This window comes from Clupea harengus, chromosome 1, assembly GCF_900700415.2.
Source record: "Clupea harengus chromosome 1, Ch_v2.0.2, whole genome shotgun sequence".
Lineage (NCBI taxonomy): Eukaryota > Metazoa > Chordata > Actinopteri > Clupeiformes > Clupeidae > Clupea > Clupea harengus.
In genome coordinates this window covers 10,004,787-10,028,317 of record NC_045152.1, presented here as the reverse complement: position 1 = coordinate 10,028,317, position 23,531 = coordinate 10,004,787, and the positions used below count along the sequence as shown (strand labels likewise).

The 23,531-nt window shown below is 41.6% G+C and overlaps 4 protein-coding genes and 1 non-coding gene across 11 annotated transcripts; all 5 read left to right on the top strand.

Annotated features, from left to right (window-relative positions):
• Positions 1-791: 791 nt before the first annotated feature.
• Positions 792-863, top strand: trnac-gca. The gene has a single exon. It is a non-coding gene; the product is annotated as a tRNA-Cys (tRNA).
• Positions 864-2,559: 1,696 nt separating this feature from the next.
• atp6v0ca (ATPase H+ transporting V0 subunit ca) lies at positions 2,560-5,927 on the top strand. The gene is made up of 3 exons (XM_012816841.3): positions 2,560-2,825; positions 4,246-4,429; positions 4,561-5,927. The coding sequence occupies exons 1-3, from the start codon at positions 2,756-2,758 to the stop codon at positions 4,763-4,765; spliced, it is 459 nt and encodes a 152-aa protein (XP_012672295.1). The 5' UTR covers positions 2,560-2,755; the 3' UTR covers positions 4,766-5,927.
• A 523-nt stretch (positions 5,928-6,450) lies between these two features.
• On the top strand, positions 6,451-13,560 carry spsb3a (splA/ryanodine receptor domain and SOCS box containing 3a). 3 transcript variants are annotated; one of them, XM_031567170.2, is made up of 7 exons: positions 6,451-6,753; positions 8,110-8,217; positions 8,391-8,568; positions 8,861-9,048; positions 9,826-9,928; positions 10,025-10,150; positions 11,420-13,560. In XM_031567170.2, the coding sequence occupies exons 2-7, from the start codon at positions 8,116-8,118 to the stop codon at positions 11,785-11,787; spliced, it is 1,065 nt and encodes a 354-aa protein (XP_031423030.1). In that variant the 5' UTR covers positions 6,451-6,753; positions 8,110-8,115; the 3' UTR covers positions 11,788-13,560. The 3 variants fall into 3 exon arrangements, with proteins under 3 accessions (XP_031423030.1, XP_012672288.1, XP_031423035.1); XM_012816834.3 differs by lacking the exon at positions 6,451-6,753 and adding an exon at positions 6,793-7,170; XM_031567175.1 differs by lacking the exon at positions 6,451-6,753 and adding an exon at positions 7,177-7,292.
• Positions 13,561-13,633: 73 nt separating this feature from the next.
• Positions 13,634-15,935, top strand: mrps34 (mitochondrial ribosomal protein S34). Of its 4 annotated transcripts, none has more exons than XM_012816836.3 (4): positions 13,634-13,785; positions 14,262-14,583; positions 14,755-14,797; positions 15,433-15,935. In XM_012816836.3, exons 1-4 carry the CDS (start codon positions 13,634-13,636, stop codon positions 15,729-15,731), a joined length of 816 nt encoding a protein of 271 aa, XP_012672290.2. In that variant the 3' UTR covers positions 15,732-15,935. The 4 variants fall into 4 exon arrangements, with proteins under 4 accessions (XP_012672290.2, XP_031423055.1, XP_031423052.1 ...); XM_031567195.2 differs by lacking the exon at positions 13,634-13,785 and adding an exon at positions 13,931-14,132; XM_031567192.2 differs by lacking the exon at positions 13,634-13,785 and adding an exon at positions 13,932-14,090.
• Positions 15,936-16,052: 117 nt separating this feature from the next.
• nme3 (NME/NM23 nucleoside diphosphate kinase 3) lies at positions 16,053-23,427 on the top strand. 2 transcript variants are annotated; one of them, XM_012816840.3, is made up of 5 exons: positions 16,053-16,177; positions 19,273-19,403; positions 19,734-19,835; positions 21,719-21,831; positions 22,124-23,427. In XM_012816840.3, the coding sequence occupies exons 1-5, from the start codon at positions 16,132-16,134 to the stop codon at positions 22,239-22,241; spliced, it is 510 nt and encodes a 169-aa protein (XP_012672294.1). In that variant the 5' UTR covers positions 16,053-16,131; the 3' UTR covers positions 22,242-23,427. The 2 variants fall into 2 exon arrangements, with proteins under 2 accessions (XP_012672294.1, XP_012672292.1); XM_012816838.3 differs by lacking the exon at positions 16,053-16,177 and adding an exon at positions 16,619-17,037.
• The last annotated feature ends 104 nt before the right edge of the window (positions 23,428-23,531 follow it).

Genomic DNA, 23,531 nt, shown 5'->3' with positions numbered 1-23,531 from the left:
TACACTTCCTGTTGGCTCGATATGCTTACATGGGGACATTGATGAATTCACTAATAGGACGGCATCCTTTGCACCGTCTGATCATACGCATCAGATCGGTACCCAAGAGGGACCATAATAAGTGTGGCACACGATTCCTCAGTGGTCCGTCTGTAAATAGGCCCTGTGGGTTAAAAAGTAGCCTACAATATGTAGCCTGTATTATCTGCAGCCTATGCTGTCTGTCTTTATTGTTTTAGGAGGGAATCACCTGAAATGGAGTGTTATGGATTGGATGTGGGCATCAGTGCGCTCTCACAACAGGACATTCGTGAACACTTGGACGCACAATAGAAAGATTAGAGTGTTGATGGAAAACCATTGTCCTGACTCCTCCTGTTCATGGACGATGCAGATGCTCTATAGATGTCCCTGTGACCCTTGTGTGATGCTGTTTCCTGGGCACGTTTCTCCATCAGACTCCTCGCCCATCACTCTTAACTGACCTCTGCACGCTGGAGTGATGGGTCTTGTACAGCAAAGAGGGTGTTTGTATAGTGCTCCCCTAGAAACACACCCACTCTTTAGAAATATGTGTACATTCATGTTTCTTTGTAGCGTGATTTGCACGAGAACGCTTACGTTATGACTACATTCCTTTGGTAAATAAATGTGTTTGATGACGAAAAAGAGTTGAATCCCTATGCTATTCGTTTGACCTTATATGAATTAATGCTTAATGCTTTCGAAGTAGTGCCTAGCGCACTGACCACAAAATAATTCGAGGTAGACTAACTAATTGTAGCGTAAGAGGGGGTATAGCTCAGTGGTAGAGCATTTGACTGCAGATCAAGAGGTCCCCGGTTCAAATCCGGGTGCCCCCTGACGTAAGGAAGTGTTTTGGGAGATCTGTTTGATGACACGCTCAGTATATTTCAGAATTCCTGCGTCATAGCATCCCAAACCGTAGAACAACGTGTATGTGGTGCAATTGCGATTTGCATCAAGATTGGAACTGATGGTGGCCATAGTCAATGTTTGAATTCACTGCCACTGCAACACGCTTGCGCATGTGTTTGATTGCGGGTGAGTGTGTGTTTGTGTTTAAAAGCTGACTGTGTTTATGTGCCACGTAGCATCAGTGTGAAACACGAACGGATCACAGCGACACCCTGTGGAATTACAGACTAGTGTTGATAAAGCCACAGTGAACTTTTCCTTGGGGAGTTGTTTTTAATATGGCAGCATTTTAGTTCAACAAAATTGTGGGTTCAGATTTTTCTGTTCTGTGTTATTTTCTTTTCTTTTAATGTATTTATGGCTTTGTTTTAGTGATTGTGACATACTCGAAGGATAACATTAATCGTCGACTGACTGAGTTTATTAATCGTCGACTGACTGGCTGAGTGTTACGAAAAGAGTTTCCTCGTCCTGATTTATCTGAAACCTAAATAACTGCACATCACTAAAAGGGCGGAAGAGTTTGCCAACCATTAAAACAAGTGCAAAACACATGTCCTCATCCATGGTTGTTGACTAACTAGCCTAAACGAAAATTATCAAATTAATTTCAGTAAAGTATAGTCCTTTATTCTGTGTATACATTCATCCATTTTACGATGTTAGCGGATTCCTTCCACTACTACATCTGTACACGTGCATGTAGGCTGTCAGAACTTGATCAGTCACATAGGAATTTTCAGACACACACACATGATCACGTGGATGTGTGTGTACGTCTGTGAGTGTGTATGTGTGTGCCAGTGACTCAAACTAAGTCAGTCTCAGTTCTCCACTGGACTCTCCCATTCTCACAATCATAAGACCCGTCACATGACCCACATCTGATGAGTGGAAGTTGTAAAACTCAACGAGTCTCTGAAATACCAAACCTTAAATCACCCTATAACCCTGCAACAATTCTATCCTATATCCTATATAACCACCAATATTTGCATAGGCCTACATACAATTCTGTATTAGACATCAATATTAACAAATAAATAAGATGTGTAATTATGTGGTTGGCCCCTGTATGCACAATGTTGTGTGTGTGTGTGCCTACTCTTTCTTACCTCTCATCTGGACTGTCAGCTGATCTTTAATTCTAGCTAGGACCACGCTTTAGCTGCATAGTACACTTTACTCTGTATTTGGCATGGTTACAGAGCTACATATATATGCAACAAATATACAACACATTAGTTTTACCTAAATATATTTCAATGGATAATGTACTCAGACATGTTAACAGACGTGAATTCATAGATTTGAGTTTAGATACAATTGTTGTCAACCTGCAATTCCTAATGGCTAGGCTAGAGCAGAATTCACACATCCCTGTGACAGTCTGCAATGGACTGTACCATTTTAGCGTTAGGGGTGAAATATACCAACGAGAGATTTAATGACTGCATAGCAGAAAACATAATAATTTGTCTACATAAGAATGTTTATAAATGAGTCATGTACTTGATTGTAAAGGGCATATATTTAAAATAATGTAAGGTACATTTATTTAGACGTATGTGTCATCCCTGTAAAGCGGAAATGGGCCGCACGGTGATGACTGATCATGTGACTCTCTCCACTTCGCCATTTTCATCCTCTCCACCGGTGATCTGTGGTAGACTAGATCCGTGGCTCTTCCAAACCGTGCTGGCGCAGGCCGTCGTGTTTCCGACATTGCGAGTAGTTTGAGCAGGTACCACAGTAAAACCTTACAGGTAGAAATTCAATATTTCTTTTTTGTACATCTCATTGTAGCATCAGAAGAATGTCCGAAAGCCCAGAATATTCCCCGTTCTTTGCAGTGATGGGAGCATCCGCCGCAATGGTCTTCAGCGGTAAGTGGTATTTCATTCATTCTGGGCAGACTCTGCATTGTCCACGCACGGACATGTACTGCGTGTTTGTATTATCTGATGGGGAATGAACGTATTTCTGGTTGGAACTGGAGATGGAGGGTGTCACGGCTGGCTGGGCGATGATGCGTCCCGCGGATCTAGGCGATCACCTCGGTATATACCTGCTCGAGGGGGAAGGGATGCGCGAAGGGTTCCATCACGGTAGATGACGTTGCGTTTGACGTAGGTTTTTTATAAATTATTTATTTTGTTTGATTGTTTTTTACTAGACGTCAAGAAAATATATATTTTTTTGCTGTTCATCTCGAAATCAAGACGACTTAAGCTGAAGTTGCCATTGCCAACTGATACATGAATCTAGCGACATCGAATGATGACAGCCTAAAATATATAAGCATTGTACATAGATATGTTGAAATAATTTAAAATGCCATCTGAGAATTTTGTATGGCTTTAAGGAATTTCGCCTATATTTGACTTGACCTCCCATCCACCATCTAATGTCATTGATTTAGCTGCTGCCGTCAAGTCACTAGCAAATATACCGAGCAAGGTGTAATTCAGTGATTGCACTGTCAGATGCGGAGGAGCGTTCATTCAGTTAAATTTATATTCGCCTCAGTAATTACTCCCGACCGAATATAATGACAAAGCTTTATTTCCTGGTGAAGAGTCGTTGTCATTGGATAAATACTATGCTATCCAGTAGGTTAAGTCAGTGTTGGCTAAACGCGAAGGAAAACCCCGTGGGCGGCTTCGGCCATTTTCGTATCTAATCGTGTGTCGAGACAGGGAGTGCGAGAGGGAGACTTGTATCTTCCCGTTGGGTTACATCAGTGGAGAAGTACACCATTGTTTCCTTATAGAATAGGGAAACTGTGTTCATTCATTGGAATGCATTATGAGTCTGATAACGTGTGACCTTAAACAGTTTTAGCTACACTAACAGGCCCCTCAGTGGTGAAAATGTGTGCAAGGACTGATTATCCCCAGAGTGATTGTGTGTACCCTCTCTTAAGTATTTGAGGTGTAGGTGTTGGAATGATGTTCATTAGTTAAGATATGTGCTTAGACCTTCCACATCAAAACAAGATCCCCCCTCGCCTGACACCTCCACCCCCCCCCCCCACACACACACACACACGCACACGCACACACACACACATACTACTGATACTAACCATACTATACTTTTGTAAAGTTCTGGTTGTGTTTAAGTGATCTGTAGTGTGACCATGATCCATGTTGGAGCAATGTATTGTCACTAATGCACTAAGAGGTTTTTGATCTAACAGAGTTTTGTGTGGGGCTGTGTGAATGGCCTATACGTTAAAGTTAGGATATGGATCGGCTGTTCTACTGCAGCTCTTTAAAATGCAGACCTCTTTTTCATCTGTAGCTCTGGGTGCTGCGTATGGCACAGCAAAGAGTGGCACAGGTATTGCTGCAATGTCTGTGATGAGGCCGGAGCTGATCATGAAGTCCATCATCCCAGTGGTCATGGCTGGTATCATAGCCATCTACGGGCTGGTGGTGGCTGTGCTCATCGCCAACAACATCTCGGAAAAAATCACACTCTTCAAGTAAGTTTGGTGTGCTTTTTGTGTTTTACGCACACACACATATTGTTAACAAGTAAGCATAAATGTGACCTGTTTCCTGCTCTGACATACTGTTGTGCAGTGCTAAAGTTATCCTCTCTCCCATCTCTTAGGAGTTTCCTGCACTTGGGTGCTGGCTTGAGCGTGGGTCTGAGTGGCTTGGCGGCTGGCTTTGCGATTGGCATCGTGGGTGACGCTGGCGTGAGAGGCACTGCCCAGCAGCCTCGGCTCTTTGTCGGCATGATCCTCATCCTCATTTTTGCTGAGGTGCTGGGGCTGTACGGCTTGATTGTTGCTCTCATCCTCTCCACCAAGTAAACAACGAGAGAACAACGTTCAACATGACGTATAGAATCACCACATACACCATACACAAACACACACACACACACACACACACACACAAACACACACTTGCTCAGTCACCAAACACATGACGACTAAAGTAAAGACCCATACTGGATTTAAAAAAATAAATCCTATCCATAAATATCGACATTGTAGAACCACAACCACCACCACCACCACCACCACATATATTACATTGACCCCAAGAGCAGAGAGGAGAATGTGTGTGGTCGTGTCTGGGTAATTGAGTGTGTGAGCGAGTGAATACATGTTTGCATGTGCGTGTGTGTACACACACGCTCCTCTTTTCTCCTTGTGTACAGTACTCCTGAGTTTAGTCGCTTCTGTAAATGCGCTGTGTAATTTGTGCTTTGTTCTGTGTGTGTGTGTGTGTGTGTGTGTGTGTATGCGTGGGTGTATGTTTAGATAGTGCATCCCTTCCTCCCTTGACCTTGCTATGCTTTGCTTGTTTGTGTTTATTTTTTGTTGTGTGTGTTATTTTTGTCTTCATTTTCCTCGTGTATGCAAAACATACGTTTTTTTTTTTAAGTATTATTTTGACCATTTCTGATTTCCACATGATGTTGAGGACCTATCAAATTATATACAAAATATACTATTTTTTTTTTCCCCACTGATAATTTAAGAAGATTTTCAATTGTTCATGAAACTGTTTTACAGGAACAAAGTCTTTATTGAATCCCAATGCTCTCTATATAAATAAGTGTATTATATAAATATATATCTGTATAGCTAGGTGAATTGCACTGTGGGTAATTTTGTTTCTAAGTGCTTGGAGTTTCACTGGGTGTAATCATTGGTTAACATGGAGATAGTTTGTCTGTACTCAGATATTGGTGGGGGAGTGTGAGTGTGTGTATGTATATGTGTGTGAGATTATGTATGCACGCATGTATCTGTGGTCGGATGTGTGTGTGTATGTATGTATGTCTGTATGTATGTATGTGTGTGTGTGTGTGTGTGTGTGTTTTATCTCAAAGATGACATTCTCGAACACTTGTACCGTTTTAATCTGTAGTTCTGCTGTCTCTGGTTGCGTTACTTGGCCGAAGCAGGTCAGTGAAGGCCGAACCGTCCAATTTCCTAAATAAATAAATCTCCTCAACTTCCACCACCTTTCTTTAAGTAGCTGCCTTTAATTGTCCTCATCGTATACATTTATTTCTTGTCTCAAATGTACTGTCTGGGTCCTCTGATGAGCAAAGTATATTTTACTCTACACATTCTGAGTGAAGCACTTGCATTTGTGTCTATCAGGGCTGGGTTTGTGTGAGGGTAGGGATTACCTCTAAGGTTGCCATCTGTTACGGAGTAAGTCATTGTGCTGCAGCTCAACCAAACTAGCTTTGCAATCCGGCAAATTTAGCACAACTGAACACTAAATATCCTTGTCGCACTGCCCCAGATTATCTACAGTAGAGGTTTTCAAAGTATGGGGTGGAGCCCCTAATGGGGGCACTGGCACCAGTAAAGGGAGGTTAGTGATTGAGATGTGGGAACAGCAAAATAATTATGTATTCATCATACATTCTAATAAATACATTGTTAGTTATATTATTTTATATATTATAGTTATATTATTTTATCTTGCAACACCCTTTACACTAAATGGTGTTGCAAGATAAAATAAGTCAAATCATTCTATATAGTAGGCTAAATGAATAATATATTTTTATATCAAGTCTGAACAGACTAGTAAACTAGTTGATTTTGATTATGTGATTGACTGGACACTCTTTCAAGAGAGTTTCCTCTGAACAGTTGGAGATAGTTAAGTGGCATATGAAAATACATTTGCAGTGGTTGGAAATAATGGATTCAAGTTTTGTATTGTTGGAAATGTATCTTCTTAAATCTTATTTATCTTCTTGCCTGGCTGGGTTGGAAAAGCACTGTGTAGATGCGCAAAATCCTCCTCCAAATATCCAACAAGAGAGGTAAGTCCAGATTCAACTGCAAGGCTTCCCTGTTTTGTGAGAGCCAAAATGTCCGCCTCACGAATAGCGCAGAACACGACAGTTTATGACAGCCATATTGACCAATGAATATAATGTACATGTACTATAGCCCACCTCTTTAACGTGATATCCAATCAATGGTTAACGAAGGACCAAGACATGGTAATGTATTGTTTACGTCTGTCGTGAAAGTAGGTCATTACTGGGACTGACAGGTAGCAGGACAACCCTTAGCTAAATAGCTAGTATGCTTTGACGGCTGCATATTTGTAAACGCATCTGCAAATACCGTTATCCAATATTTGGAAAATTGCGTGAAGACAAGAAAACCTACGCTTGACAACTGGAGAAGCCTCTCGCTGCGCAGCGAGACGTACTTGAACAACTGTAGGACTGGTAAGTTTACCCTGGTTGGGACAGTGTTGCTCGTTAGCTAACTTTGCTATCCTAGCTAAGTTAACGGACGATAGCTTGGTGGGGTCGCTCCGATCCGTTTCTGAAGCGGGTTAGCTAGCCAGGTAACAGTTGGCTAATGCTAGCGTCGTCACAAAAACGACAAATTATTTCAGCTATAGACCATTTTTTAACGTGGCATGGCACGCATATGTGCATACTAACCTTTTTGGAGGGCACTTCTCATCATAAGAGCTACGTTAAAAAAACAATGGCTAGCTAGCACTGGCTTACTAGCGTTAGTTACCAAAAGAGCACTTGTAGCCAGTTCGTGAGTTTTAGTTCTTGTACAAGCTATCACACAGATTTCTGTGATGGAAATAATGACAAATAACATGAAAGTCGGAAGATCAACCTCTGTTTCAATCACTGCGTGTGGTAACTGACCTATAAATGCTAGCTAGCTGCTAGCAATACTTTACAGGCTGCTGAGGTCAGAAATCTTAACTTAACCTTTGTAGACTTACAACATTGTTTCAGTCTTGGCCGAAACGCCCCGTTTGTTATGTTGGTGGAGCAGTGTGAAAGTGATGCATTTTGTTTAGCTTCATCGTCTTTTGATGGTGGTGGAATGCATCTGTAATGTTAGCTAACTTTACGTTACCCAAGCTAGCAAAGTATGGTAACTAGACCGTGTCATTATAAAACGTGGTTCTTAACCTAATTGGGGTAAAGCTGGTTTGTCTTGTGCAGTGATTTGAAATGAAGGGCATTTAACTGGAGAGTCGTTTGTGTAAACATCTGTTTACTACACCTGCTGCATAAACGCGTGAAAGTGATCCACCAAGGGGTGTTTGTTTAATCGCTAAAAAGCAAATCACTGTTGCGTTTTCGATTTTTGCTGTGCGTTTGGTTTGTTATGACATGTGATGTGATCCACAGGCTGATATGTCAAGAAGAAGCAGGAATAGTCGGGCGTGGCGTTACGTTTGGAGTGGTATTCGGCGAGATGCAGACGCAAGAGCTCTTATTCAGGCCTCGGAGACTGAGGTGTGTGTCTGCTTTTCTTTTCTTTTTTTTAGATTAAAATGAACTACGTCAACACTCTCACGTATGGGATAATCATAGATTGCCATAATGACATGACTTAATTGAACAGTTATGTCATTGTAACAAAACAAAAATAATTAATTCTACCTGTTGCTGTGGTTTGTGTATTAAAGTACAGTGACTCGGACTCTGAAGTGGAGTTTCCTGCAGCAGTGCCCCCTGTACCAAGTGCTGTCCCTGTGACTGGCGAGTCCTACTGTAGCTGTGACTCTCAAATTGAGGCCAGCTGCAATCCCCGCCTGCGTGGCTTCACACATATACACGACTGCCACTGTGGAGAGGATGACCAGGGTGGGCCTCTTAAGCTTCTCCTTCATACTCTGTCCTTCTCTTCATCTGAGTCTTACTCTTTGTCCAATTCACTTTTATTTCTCCCCACCACATACAAAAGAACTCAAAAAGAAAAATACCTTGCATCTACTCATTGTCAAACTGATGATTACTTGAATGTCACTAGTGTGGAATGACCGGTTATTCTGTGATGACTCACTCGTATACCTTCGAAGATTGTCTACCCTCTGTGGTTTTATTGGCAGTGGCAATGGTTTGGTAGATCTTGACTTTCTCTCTTTGTCTGTGGCAGATTTTGATTGGGTGTGGGACGATGATAGCCGGTCAGCAGCGACACTGCTGAGCTGTGAAAACAGGAAGGTGAGCTTCCACTCAGAGTACAGCTGTGGCACAGCCGCCATCAGAGGCTCCAGAGAGCTCACCGACGGACAACACTTCTGGGAGATCAAGATGACATCACCTGTCTACGGGACTGACATGGTGAGCTCCAATCTCAATGTCATAAAACAGCATATATTAGGTTTCTAAAAGAATCTTGTTTGTCATACTATTCACAGAAGACTCTTAGAGTTCATGTATCTAAATAGCTCACACTACCTAACACAGCTGTCAGTGGCTCTCACAGAAATGTCAACAAAACCAATGTCACCAACAAATGAATGTATATACAGAGGCTGTAGTGCACAATGATACAGGCACCATAACCTGCAATCACATCACTCTGTGTCTACAATATTCAACCCCTATGCTATGTTCTTGGAGCTCTATATACGCTTGTGGAGGCATTCTGGGTAGATAATAGCAGTATATATGACACGGTTACCATCACATAAACAAGCAAAAAAAGGCATTACAAATGCATAAAACCAAGGATTAAATTCAAAGTGCGCACATAAATGTCAGGGAAAATTACATGCTTACTATTCCTCGAGAATAACTTAATTTTGGTAGTTTTATTTTAAAAATAGACACTGAAAGTCAACAACACTGAAAGTCAAGTTTGCCCTCCAATGGCAATTGTCTTTAAGTGACAATTGAAATTATACACAAACATAATGTCTTTACACAAAACACCAAGTTTTGTTGCATTTTCACTTGCACTGCTGTGGGGACAAAAGTGGTTTCTCTTTGTGATGAACAGATCCTCCTGTTCCCCTAGGCATAAGAAATCAGGCCCAGTAATTACACAGCATGAACATGATGACGTGTCCGAGATGGGTTGTGTGAATAATTGATTCCTGTGTGTACATGCCACAGATGGTGGGGATTGGAACTTCTGATGTGAACCTGGATAAATACAGACACACATTCTGCAGCCTATTGGGCAAGGATGAGGAGAGCTGGGGGTTATCATACACAGGTAACTTCATCAACACCTCTCAGAAACTCCCTGACGGTGTAATTCTCTTTCATAGCCACATTTCTCTTATGTGTGTATGTATTTGTGTTTGTGTAGGCCTGCTGCATCATAAAGGAGACAAGATCAGCTTTTCATCACGCTTCGGCCAAGGCTCCATCCTTGGAGTGCACTTGGACACCTGGCATGGCACACTCACATTCTTCAAGAACCGAAAATGTATAGGTCAGTACCAGTCCATACAGCCAAGATGTGTGTTTGTGTTCAGGTGCCAGGACTTCTGCTTGTAGCCAACCGTCTCAGTGTATCACTTCTTGTTTCACTGAATGATTTGTGCAGTCAGCTATATTAGGCAGCAAATGTATTTGCAACTTAAAGGAAGTTATATTATAGACCTTGCTTCTGCAGAGTAATACAAACTCCTAGGGAATCATCCTCCTCCTAAATAGCATGTTACTGATTATGTTATGCATTAAAGGTATGTAAAAAACACTTTAAACATGTATCAACATGCCCAGAAGATATGTCATTTTTTAATTACATTAAATTAAATTACATTTTTAAAATGTTAGAACAGAGACCTAAATTATGTTTTCTAAACAAAGTTTGGGAGAATCTCATTGGAATGATTGACAGCTGTCACTCCATTTCAGCATTCCAGAAACTTCTCCCTACGTCACATGCTCAAAGCATCGTACCTTCTTCCATCCTCGAATAGTCGAATAGTTCCCAGTGATAATCGAATAGGGCCTCGTTTGTAAAATTCTAAATGTTCTTGCACTTGCACCAACTGAACGTGTGCATACACTGTCTGTATGCCTGATGCACCACTGTATGTTCTTTTCTCTTAGATGAACATGATTTCCTGACAGTGCAATGAAAGTCAATCAAACAATCCAGCACTGAGCATAACAAATCTGAAGTTAAACAAAGCGGCATAGTAAACTACAGACATAACAACATAAATACACTTCAAAAATGTTTCTAATATTATAGCTTGACATGCATGTATGCTTCTCCAGTTTATAGTTCATTACAATAGCCTAATTATAGAGGCAGTTTTTTTCTAAAACTAGCAAGAGAGCTAGCTAACCGTTATCAGACCTGTCTTGCAAACACCAACAACAACAGCACAATAAGCACTGATAAAAGCCAGCTAGCTTGCTAAGTGATGTATTTTGGTGATATATGGTCTTGCTGTAAATGCTGGTCTAACATTTTTGTTCAAAACTACATTGTGAATAGCTTGGGCAGCAAGTGGGAATGCTGGTTGTATTTATCACTCTTTTACATGACCATGCATCATGTACACAGATTTGAAGATGTTACAAAAACATACATTACATGCATCAGAAGTACACTATAGATTGTCTAAAGGAAAAAAAACTGAAATGAATGCATATATCTATCTATATATATTTAATATCATATTAATGTCTACATATATATAGGGATTCTCTGTTTGATTCTTCTTCGTGTGTGCGGATGTTGCAGGTGTGGCGGCAACCGAGTTGCAGAACAAGCAGGTGTTCCCCATGGCGTGCAGCACCGCAGCCAAGAGCAGCATGAAGCTCATCCGCTCTGTGTCTGCGCCCACTTCCCTGCAGTACCTGTGCTGTGCGCGCCTGCGCAAGCTCCTCCCGTCCGGGACTGACGCCCTGGGGGTGCTGCCCCTGCCCCCGGGCCTCCGTCAGCTGCTTCACTCCAAACTGGGCTGGGTCCTCACCCTGGACCACACGCAGAACCACACGCAGTCTCACGGCCACACACACACGCCTCCCGGGCCGTCCTCCAGCAGCGACTCAGAGGGCTGCACCTCTGACCCCGAGGCCTGCCAAAGGAAGCGCTGTCGTTGGACCTGATACATGTACACACACACACACACACACACACGCACGCACGCACGCACACACACACACACACACACACACACACACACACAGGGCAAACATGCAAAGGTAAGAAATGAATACAGTGCGTGCACACAGAAAACACTTAACTAAAGTATTTGTGTTCTAATGCAAACTGCCAGGGGTTTTCAATTCCCTTTTTAAGATATGAAAAAATGCAATGATCAATGGTGTTTGTTTCTCAATGGGCAAACTACTCTGTAATTAACAAAAGGTAGCATTGCCCTTTACACATCAAGTCTCCATTTTCAGTAGATTTCTTCCTTAGCCAGATGGGAGTGCTTTGTGGAGGCTACCTTTTGAAAACCCCTGGTATAGTCAAACACAAACATGTGCAAAACCCCACCCAGACATGAGAAGACCTATGGGGCCAACTGTATTCTACCAAAACTGTGACTAAACATCAGTTCAGTATGTAGCTAGAAAAGCTAGGTACAATTACTTTCATGCATTCCAACACTGTAAAAGTATCTTGTGTTGGTCTATACATTGTAAGCAAGCATTAACTGGATGTTAAAGGTTCTCAACAGTATTTAACCCCATAAGAGTATTACGGAAGCAAAACAAGTTAGTTCTGTACACCCATACACTAGACTCCACAAAAGTCCAACTATATTTTGACTTGTTCATATTTAGTCAAACTGTTACTGACTACTCCTTCCTGGATCTCGCACCGGAAGTGCTGCTACCTGAAAGCAGGAGATAATGTGTTACGGTCTCACGCTGCCCTCTCATACGTGGCCAAGAGTAACCCTACCCCCTTTCCGCTGTTTCTTTGGCATGTATGAAAGGTTCATGTTAGGCTTTCGGCAGTTTGGTCATGCTGCAGCTCCATAGGCCAAAATTACTAAGGTATCTGGATTAGTATTTTATTTATTTATTTTTGGATAATGGTCCTCTGAGCAGTACACTGCAGTATAGGAACGGCACTCGCGGCCCGAATCATGCAGATTTTCCTACCCTGATGTGTATGTGTTTCTCGTGCTCTAAAATAGATGCCGCTTTATCCATCACCCATTATCTTTTTTTTTTTTTAAACAGGACCTTTTATAAAAAATATGTGCCCTTATGAGTTAATGTACTTTCTCTTGTGCCAGCTTGTGTACAATTGAAGTCTCATCTTGAGGAGTAATGAACACCCCCATCAAAATTTGGAAGATTAGTTGCAAAGGGGATTGTGGTAAATCTGTGGAATGTGGAGCACTCCTTGTTTGTTTGTGTCTGCAGATGCACTTACGATGTCCACTCACTCATCCACAAGTAAGTCAAGCAAATTTGTGGTATGAGTGTGTAAGATGATCAGTTTGCATACTTAAGTCGTGTAAGGAGTGTTCCAGTGCCTTGGGCTCTGTCGTTTTAACAATGGCATCATGGGTGACAGATTTATTGAAAATGTTACTCAGACACTTTTTTTCCCATGTCTTCATTTTTTAAGCTGTTTTATTATGGGGAAACTCCTTTATTGTGTCTTTCTTCTGTGGGTCTTAATCTAATACATACACACTATATATATGTTTTATAATTGTCTGTAAAAAGAAAAGTTTTGTTATGCATTAAAGCACTTTTGCTTATTTGTATGTATATAAATTTAAATATTTCAACTATGCTGTCATCTGTACATAGTGTATGTATAAGCCTAGTCTCTATTTGCATTCTGTATATCTTAAGCATGGCCTTTAACCGAATTATGGTGTTAAAATGAAACAATAAATATGCACAAAATCAGTTCTGGGGGAAAGTGACTTTTTATTAAATGTGTAAATAAAGAATATCTCCCTCAAATTATTTCTAGTTTCAGATGTGTGTACAAATTTTGTTGAAAACGGAACCAATTGCATCTGTCGTTTGTACACGGTATGAATTAGAAGGCGCACCCATAGTCAGGAATTTCCGCTTTGTTGAGGTCAAGTTATTATACACAGATTCGCTGGTCCACGGTTTGATAAACAGGTTGGTGACATGTCGTTAATTCTGCGTAATAACGACATAGCATGCAAAAAAAATATTATAAGTTAATGTATATTATGGCAAAATTGCTCTTAGGACAATGCTTTAACATTTCATAGGGTAACACGTGCATCACAAACAGTTCTATCGGTTACCGTTTATGGGGTCACTAGCTGGACTAAATCAATTAGATTACTTGACAGACTACCACGGGCAGCTTGCTTTTATCTACACTGGCAGAATCGGGTATCATTTCGGTAGTCACTGGACTTACGGTTATAGGACTTCTGCTACCTTTGGTGCATTCTGTGGGTAATATGTGCAATATAACCAGCTAGCGGACAAAAGGGGTACATTCTGAAGTGTCTGGCTGTTATGTAGCACTGTGCGGTGTTTTTTTTTTTTTATCATTACAGTTTATTCTTCCAAACAAATGTTAACAGAAGTTGAATATATGCATTTTGCCTCTCTTAAAACAGCAACATGGTGAAGAAAAAGCGCGTCCGTCTGATCGCGGAGATGGCACGGAAGATTCGTGCCTACCGTGAACTGAAGAATCGGCCAACTGAGTCTCAGCGGTATGCCCTTGACTATGAGACGATGACTCGTCCATTCACTGGTAAAACATTGCCGGTTCTCGCGTGGGAAGACGTACGGCGTGAAAGTCGGCTGTTTACCTTACTGGCCAGTATGCGGATGTTCGGTGTGGGGAGAATTTTCACACGAAAATCGTGGCTCGAGGAGCATATTGAGCCTTGCTATTGGAAGATCACGAAGGTGAAAGTGGATTACACGGCAGAGGTGAGCGTGTGTGTGTGTGTGTGTGTGCGTGCGTGTGTGTCTTCTGGTGGTGGGGTAGGAAAACCTGGGGCTGTGTAGGATGCTTCGAACCAATACTGACTGAACTCCCTTGGTGCAATGTGCATGCAAATGTGTACACCACAGCTGAATAAAAGTCTGTCATCCCTGTAGGATATGGATCATGGAAAAGCCTGGGGAGTCATGACTTTCAAAGGTGAGCGTGAGCATTCATCCATCTTTGTGTCAATTACATCCCCATTCTGAAAACACCTAGTTTGGGTTAAATGAGTGCAGTCTCGGCACCAGCTTTGATGTTAGAGTTCTGTCTCTAAAGAGGAGACGGAGCTAGCAAAAAAAGTGTGCTCGTTTTTTTTTTGGAGTATATAGTTATTTTGCCCAGCCATATCTAGCTTACTGCTACATGCTTTCTGGGAAATCCAAGTCCCACTGAGATGCAGAGATACATTTGAGATATGTACATGGCATGCCCACTGAGAAGAGCAGAAAGGCGCGTCAGGTGATTCTGAGTCAGGTAATCAGAATGTAGGCTCCAGCCCAGGTGGGCAGTGTGCTCGGCAGCACTGTTCTACACAGAACCAACCTCAGTGCTTATGTATAACTTTTGAAAATGTAGTCAGATTAGGCTGCTGGATGAAAGCAGATGGGATAATATCAGGGTGACCCACCTGTCCAACATTTGAGTATTTTAATCCCTTGCCCTCACCTGTAGACATTACGCCTGAAAATGTTGGTATTTCTCTATTGAGTTGGAGGATGGAGTCCAAGAGAACCATGTTTAAATCTCTACAGCTTGTTTGCCCCATTGCTTAATGTCTTTGTTTCTTACAGGCAAACAAGAGGATAAGGAGCGCGAGGTTGAGAATGCCATGCATCACGACTGGCGGTTACTACCCAAACACGAGGAGGCCGACTTCACACGGTTTGAGCCCGTCCCAGAACCCCCTATACGTTATGTCATCTACCCACCCCTCCTGCGTGCTATGATCCTGGCCCAGAAGGGTCTCTCAACAACAGAGGAACCCATGCTGCCTCTGAGACGAGACATCCTGTTAAGCAAAGAGTACTTCCGGAACCAGGACCAAGAGCGACAGAGACAGAGACAGGCAGGGGAAGGCACACCAGTCTGAGTCATGGGCTCAGCAAGCAAATGGTTACAGAGAGAAGAGGGCCATGGACGTGAGCCCAAGCACTCTTGAAATGAACATAACATTGAAGCCACTCACTACTAAAGACTGAAATAATTCTTGGTAAAGTTGGCACTGTCATTATGACTCACCTTTCCCTTGATGTTGTATCGATGACTGTAAATAAACGCATGTTCTTGTCCAGAATTTAATTATTGAAGCATTGTTTTTAACCGGGGGTTGGGGGCTCACCCAGTTAAGTTTGCGTCCCAGAAATAAACGTATTAAGAGAATGCACGCTCGTTCCTTCAAACACGGGGACGCGCACATATCAGCCTCCTTCTCTTACCACCTTCCTTTTACGACCGGAGCGCGTGGGAAACCCGGCGTCTGAGATGCAAACATGATTTGCCTCTTCTTAACCATCTTCGCGAACATCTTCCAGACAGGTAAATGTAGTTGTTGGTTGTTCATTTATTCACATAGATGAGTCAGTTTGAGGGAACCGTTAAAGCCGCATAGTTTGTAGCTAGTTAGCTACCTAGCGCCTTAGCTACTGCTGTCTAAGTGCAGAAATAGCGTGTCATGTTACTAAACTATGTCGACAAGTCCTGCTAACTTGGTCAGGCTAGGATTACACGCATGCTGTCTGAAGACTACTCTGAGCTGGCTATCCTCTCGCTCACAACACTTTGCAGTAACACAGGTGATGCTTACCCAGCTAATGTCAACCGTCTATTGCCATTAGCAGCCCGCCAGCGGATACCCTCTCAGGGGTATCCCCCAGTGACGTAATCACCAAGCCAGCTCAGGTCCATGGCGTATTGATACACTGGTCGATAATTGTTACACCCTCAAATATGCGCAGTGAAATATGACAAGTGTGCGGAAAAAAGTGAGTCAACTTGGGTTACAAGTAGCTATACCATACCTCCGTACTAAACATTTGTCTCAGAGGTCTCTTAAACATTCAGAAATAGTCTTGTTCTCCTGGTCTTATACAATGACATTGAGATGATGCTCCTCTAAGGCTGAAAAAAAAAACTGACAGCCTATTAAGTAAACAAAAGATCTTTATCTGTTATTGGTTGTGTTCCAAATTTTAAGTCGACGTTATTATCAGATCCTATTAATAGGAATCGCTGAACTTATCTTTCGATTGGTTCCTGCTTGTGCTGCAAATCATTGACGTGTTATGACTGGTAAACGTACAGAAAGTGTGGGAGAGTTATGGGATCCAAACGATCACCCGCAGACTACCATTGTCCTGAGAATTTGGGGACAAAACAAGCACGAATTGAGGAAGACGGTAAGAGACGTTGTAAATAGATTGAAGGCAGCATTGTTGCAGATATCTCTGGTTCTTATGTTTTGAATATTGCAAAACTGGATAACCTCCCGTTTCTGTAGATTGTTTCAGTTTCTGTGAAAAGTTAATGACTAGGTAATTTGCTACAGTTTATTAACAATTATCAAGGTAAACAGACACAGATCCATATCAGTAGGGATCTGTTCCATATAGTCAGATACTTATAATAACATTATGAGCATGTCAGTGGCGGAAGAAAGCGGTTTACTTTGACGCACATGCATGCCCCGTGGGATTACATGTATAACCGTTTTGCGGTTGCCAGTTATAGCGTTTTAACTCAACAGTCAAGACCGATTTATATCGTTAATTGTTTTTACTAGAGGTTTTGACCCCTAAAGATCTAAAAATAGAAGGTTCTCTTTAAAACACATATTACTTTACCGCACCTAAATGCAAATAGAGTTTGGCCGTGTTGAATGAGTTTGTGACCCGTAAGCCCTCAAAGCCTACACGTTCATGTTATGGATGTATTAGATCCATTATGCCTGTCAGAAATATAGACCTAGATGTTTTGTGGAATGCTGTGGTGATATTGGGTCTGGCATCGCAGATTAGTTTCATTGTCTTTGTATTTAGGCCTAGCCTACTTTATTTTTTCCTTCCCTGGGCTGAGTGAGAGAGCAAAAGAGAACCCTACAAAATTACCTCCTGTCAACAGGGCCGGATTAACAACGGGGCTAAGGGGGACTGCACCTCCAGGGCCCTGGTTGACAGAAGAAGTGAAGTAGCCTAGGCCTACAACGGTTCGGTGTAAATTTGTAGCCCATGCCTAGTGTACCGTGCGGGTGCGACGGATACGAGTATCTGGGTATCGGACTAGTATCGGGTAGCCTACGATGCCGAGACCGCGAGTCTCTGTACTCTACCTGGAGTCGGGAAAAGTTACCAATAGCGTACCATGATACGAGTATATCTGATATAATCTGATATATCAGGTGCCAACCAAACTGCATATCAAAATAGAGCATTCTCCCAGACTCGAAATCCACTGACGAATTAGCTATCCTAATCAGCCTGTTAGACCATCTTTCCGTGTTCCTTCCCACAAATAAAAATACTGAGTTGTCATTATCGTCAGAACTTTCCGTATCTCTGCATGACAGATGTGGGCAGTCTATAGGAGTATACTTGTTGACAGACGGATAAGTAGCTATGCTGTGCAAGTTTATTTAGAGGAAGCACAAAGTCAGAGTTTTAATACAACTTAGACATCTTAAAATCGCAATATGCGGACTTTGTGAAAGTTGCGCATCAACCAACCCTGTTAGCAGCCCTGGAGAGAAAGGAAATGATGACTAACGACAGCATTGAAACTCTGGCAAAGTGCACTGCTTCAACGACTAGGTCGTTTATTTACAAGTACAGGACCGACTAACTAGGATTCTAGCCAAGTTGATAAGAATACGTTGATTGGACTGATTTCACCTTTCTCTTATTTAATCATTAACAGTTTGCGTAGCTGAGTTGTCATATAATAGCCGAGTCTACTGTTACAAATCAACTGCGCTGTGATTTTATGTGGAGATCTAGTATTTAATATGTTATGTATTAATGGATTTATGTGGAGATCTAGTATTTAATATGTTATGTATTAATGCAGCCTTCATTATTTTTTCTGTACGTTTAACCTTGATTTTGTTCTTGTTTCAAGTTTGAAAGTAATTGTTCAAATAAAACAGTTTACTAATTCATTTACATACCTACACAGCTTTCTTAACATTGCAGTGTACTCAACTCAGATTAATAGGATATGCGTGTTAAAGTATTTGACATTCGAATTAGCATCTCCTCATAATTGCTCACAATTGCTGTTGCTGAGTTGTTATTGATGAAATGTTGCTATACCAAAGTTTGCATTTGTTGTGGGATAGTCAGAATGTAACATTTTATTGTGGTTGTAAATAGATGGCCTGAAAAAATGATCATGATCATTTTGAGGGGGGCCCTTTGAATAGGTGTAGCCCCAGGGCCTTTGGTGTTACTCTGGCCCTGCCTGTCAGTAAAGGCACTTCAAAGAACAAACTCTACTTTAATGGGTTTTCCGATGAGTGTGCAACACCAGTCGTCAGGTGTTTGAACAACACCAATGCTATCCTAGAGTATCTTAGGATACCCTTGCTACCCCAGGGTTGGTATGGTATTGAATGATGTATGTGGCACACTGTACTGTAGGATGGAGCGGGGTGAACGAGCGGACTTTCATCGCCCTCAAACCAGATGGTGTGCAAAGGAAGCTGGTGGGTGAGATCATTGGCCGCTTTGAGAGGAAGGGCTTCAGGCTGGTAGCTCTTAAACTCCTGCAGGTATGGAAGGAACACACACACACACACACACAAACACACACACACGTGTGTTATGTGACAAACTGTCTGTGTATGCTTGCCTGCAACAGGAATTGGGCTAACTGTATTTGTAGCTCACTGAGGGCATTGTTTAGTATAGGTGTAGTGAGTGCATGTGACAGGTAAAGGGCCTGGCTAGCAAGAAGGATGTGTGACTATCCCACCCTTGACACAACACAACAAATACACACTTTGCTGTTTTCTCTCCTTTCTCAAATGTATTCATACACCATTCTTAATGGTGTTAGTGGTCTTTTCTGTGAAAGGTGATGAGGTGTCCTTGCTCTACAGGCCTCTGAGGATCAGCTGAGGGAGCACTACTGGGACCTGAGAAACAAGCCCTTCTACAACGGCCTGGTCAAGTACATGAGCTCTGGACCAATCATAGCTATGGTAAGGCCTGGCTGGAGTGTTTTTCTATTTAATGGATGTCATGATGGCAAAGTAAAGGATACTATTACCATCAGATCCTGCTATCATGTCTTTCCCAAGCCCATACAGACAGCAGAGACTGATAGGCCGCTGTAGCCACTTACTGCCACAGTCAGTAATATTAAGTAAGGAGGTGTCCCCTGTGTGTATGGGCTACGGGTTAGGAGTGGGCGATATACCGGTTTGATAGTAAAAACCGGTATTGTGCCACGCCATGATATGGATTTTGTTCCATGTTTTGTTCCAATTTCAACTGAGTGATAGTACTAAGTAGCTACATCTTTTTTTATTTTAACCTAACCTTTCTTGGTTCTTACGAAAAAAAGAATGTATGTTAATATGTTGACCTATTTTTATGAGCGGACGGCGCATGCATTTTTTGCGCGCATGTAGTGCTAGCAACAAATAAGCGTGCAGGCAGCTGAGTAGGCAGGCTCTCCATATCTCTCCATAGTTGTCTCGCCGTGTTGTTTTAGCCAAAGGTGTAAGCACCAGCAACCTGTTAAATCACCATTCAATTGGCAGCTTGCACATTGTCTACTGGTTGTTTATCATATTTCATATCATCATTCTTAACCCACATAGGTAAGGTACATACAGTTGGCAGCTGCTAGCTTGTGATGAACTCGTGTTAATATGTGTGAATATGAACTCTTTCATACGAAGTTGCACAGGCACCCTGAGGGTTTCTACCTTTCCCCATTATAATTTTATGATTAAATCGAGGAGACTATAACATCAGCTAGATAACTAGCTATCATTTCATGCAAATGTAACTCTTCCATTTAAATCGTTTATGCTAAGGTTATTTAAAGTTTCCTTAGCTAGCACAGCAATTCGACAACCATAACCAGGAAACAGAACTCTAGCTGCAAAGTTTAATTTCTCAAAATCAGCTCACCATTAAAAAGCAGTCTTGGGTTCAAAGTGATTACAACCACTTGTGTGATGTTAAATGGCTTCACATAGATATAAACAATCCTAAGAGAAATAATGGGAAATCGACAAAGGGCTCACTCTGATATCAATGTAATGTTAGCGAATATTGCTCATGCTAATATTTAGTCTTCGCTCTTCGTCCAAAGCCAAATATATTCTTGAGGTTCCAACATCAAAAGCAATTTGGCTTTGAATGTGAGTATTCGATCGATTTATCTTCTGTCCCGTCGTTTGAAGCATACCTTTTGGCTCCGGCATTGGTCTCCCATTATTTAACATTTCACGTTTCGATTGAAAGTCCAGTTTCAGGCTCTCGCGCACGCCCCCTTCATTGAGACACAGGTACTGATTGCCTCCCCTCAGTGCTTTTTCACTGCTATGCGGGTTTATGTCAGATCAGCAAGACTACATAGGTTCTACACATACGTGAAATACATGACATATTCTATGGATAGAGAGGACATATAATACAAGTGTCCACAAATACTACAGTGGTGACAAACAACGAGAAAGCAAAAGGCATGCGCTCAACTGTAGTGAGGGATTGCACAATCTGAGATGAGGCGCTGCTCGTCGCTGCCTCACCTCGCATGTCTTTCTGTTTGAACAGGACATGCGCAAATTCAGCGATTTTTGATTATAAAAATGCTTGAAATTATTGGAATCATACAGAAATTACATTTGTAGCACATATCAGTAGATACATATTTATTTTATCATTATTTGATTTTTACTTTTCATGATGACATATTTTGCCTTAACTAATATAATTTAGCTAAGAAGGGCTATTAAAATGTGATTCAGATTTTTCCCCCTCATATATCGTGATATCATATCGATATCTTCTGGACAGTGGAAAATATCGTGATATGAATTTTAGCTCATATCGCCCACCCCTACTACAGGTGTGGCAAGGCCTCGATGTAGTTAAGACTGCTCGCAAGATGCTGGGAGAAACCAACCCTGCTGACTCCATGCCAGGAACTATCCGAGGGGACTTTTGTGTTGAAGTGGGCAGGTGAGAGTATGGGCAGCCGGTCTATTAATAGTTGCATCAATAGCTGTTTTACACTGTAGGTGGACCAATTTTAATAACATGTTCCAAAGCAATAGTATCAGGATAAAGAGTAATTGAATAATGAATAATGTAATGAATAAAACAACCTTGCTCAATGCAAGGGTGAAGCTAAACTATTATAGCCTGTAATGATGTTAATATTTATAACCCCTGTAGAAGTGACTCTGTAAAGGTTTATAACATTTAATGCCTAAGTTTGCATAGCAGTCGTGTTTTTGTTTTTTCACTTCAGGAATGTGATCCATGGCAGTGACTCTGTTGAGAGCGCACAGAGAGAGATTTCCCTGTGGTTTCGCCAGCAAGAGCTGGTGTGCTGGGAGGATAACAGCAATCACTGGATCTACGAGTAACACACAAAAAAAAACACACACACACACACACACACTCAGTTTCAAACCTGGTAATGAACTTAAAACACATGCACACATGTGCATGGGAAAATGTATTGTACCTTGCAGCTAACTCAATCATGTTTTTTTTTTTGCATTATGTCATAAGTATAGTCTGACCACAGTTATACCTCATGTTACTTAGGATACGATACAAGCAACACAGTAGGACAAGCATTAGTGCTAATTTCATGCACACTTGCAAGCTAAGACCGTGAATCCAAAGTTTCCTTGTTTACATATGTGTTTCGTAACTTTGTGGCAGAAGTGCAATGCCTCTGAAATACTCAAAAGCATAATCCATCCAGTAGAAATCTTTTTTTTTTCTTTATTGGCTGTATGCTGATGAAAGAAGATGAAAGTCTTTAAACCCACATAAATTGTGCAGCTGCCGGAAATGTTTGCTATGTACCAAATGGGCCAGATACTAAACAGGCTGAATGTTTAAGACCTTTTCAATGTTTAACTGTTTCCCTGATGCTCTCTTTAATATGCAATACATGTATTTTAAGCATGGTATTCTTGGGAAAGCATGAGATACAGGGTAATACTCCAGGCTGCTCCATGTCTGCCAGTAACGAACAGATTGATTCACAGGGATTGATATAATCAGGGATTATATCTATTTCTAGACACGGTCGGTGAAATCTTCTGTGAATGTGTTCCTGTAGAATATCAGGGTTTCAATGTATGCACTGCGCTGTACGGACAGCAATAACTTCTTAAAAATGTTAAACTTGAACATGTTGTCCTGCTCAGTCCCCTATATACTCCATGGAGTAAGTGTACTGTTTAATTCAGGCAATGTACTTGCTTGTAGCTCATGTCCAGTCAGTGAGTAGTGTGTCTTTCTGCTTCAAAGCAGACAGGAACTCGCCATCATTGTTCCTACTGAGAGCTTTATGTTGACCAAAGTGACCGCTTCCATGTCAAATAAAGGTGTGTGAAAAAAGCTTGGTGTTGAATCATATCACATTACTTCCTCCTTTGCTTCTGTTCAATACGGTGTTCATGCCTTTAAATGTGACTGAGTGCTTTTTCATAAGCACTGATTGTGACCCCATATCGCTGATTTTAATATTAAAATCAAATTATAAAGCCATATTTATGACCCGGCATCCACATTTAAATTGAGACCAATTGTTTCAAACAACTGAAAATCAACTGAAAAACATTCGCATAAATGATTAAATAAGCTCTCCCTGTCAGAGCTGGCTAGGACTGCTTGATAACTGCAAGTGACCAGGCTAT

Excerpts from the sequence above, each read along its gene's own strand:
- nme3 (XM_012816838.3), top strand. The coding sequence starts at position 16,959 with ATGGGATCCAAACGATCACCCGCAGACTACCATTGTCCTGAGAATTTG. Across the intron at positions 19,836-21,718 it reads CTGGACCAATCATAGCTATG|GTGTGGCAAGGCCTCGATGT; the intron begins GTAAGGCCTGGC and ends CCCCTACTACAG. Across the intron at positions 21,832-22,123 it reads TTTTGTGTTGAAGTGGGCAG|GAATGTGATCCATGGCAGTG; the intron begins GTGAGAGTATGG and ends TTTTCACTTCAG.
- atp6v0ca (XM_012816841.3), top strand. The coding sequence starts at position 2,756 with ATGTCCGAAAGCCCAGAATATTCCCCGTTCTTTGCAGTGATGGGAGCA. Across the intron at positions 2,826-4,245 it reads CGCCGCAATGGTCTTCAGCG|CTCTGGGTGCTGCGTATGGC; the intron begins GTAAGTGGTATT and ends TTTCATCTGTAG. Across the intron at positions 4,430-4,560 it reads GAAAAAATCACACTCTTCAA|GAGTTTCCTGCACTTGGGTG; the intron begins GTAAGTTTGGTG and ends CCCATCTCTTAG.
- spsb3a (XM_031567170.2), top strand. The coding sequence starts at position 8,116 with ATGTCAAGAAGAAGCAGGAATAGTCGGGCGTGGCGTTACGTTTGGAGT. Across the intron at positions 8,218-8,390 it reads TTCAGGCCTCGGAGACTGAG|TACAGTGACTCGGACTCTGA; the intron begins GTGTGTGTCTGC and ends TGTGTATTAAAG. Across the intron at positions 9,929-10,024 it reads CTGGGGGTTATCATACACAG|GCCTGCTGCATCATAAAGGA; the intron begins GTAACTTCATCA and ends GTGTTTGTGTAG.
- mrps34 (XM_012816836.3), top strand. The coding sequence starts at position 13,634 with ATGTGTGTACAAATTTTGTTGAAAACGGAACCAATTGCATCTGTCGTT. Across the intron at positions 13,786-14,261 it reads GTCCACGGTTTGATAAACAG|CAACATGGTGAAGAAAAAGC; the intron begins GTTGGTGACATG and ends CTCTTAAAACAG. Across the intron at positions 14,584-14,754 it reads AAGTGGATTACACGGCAGAG|GATATGGATCATGGAAAAGC; the intron begins GTGAGCGTGTGT and ends TCATCCCTGTAG.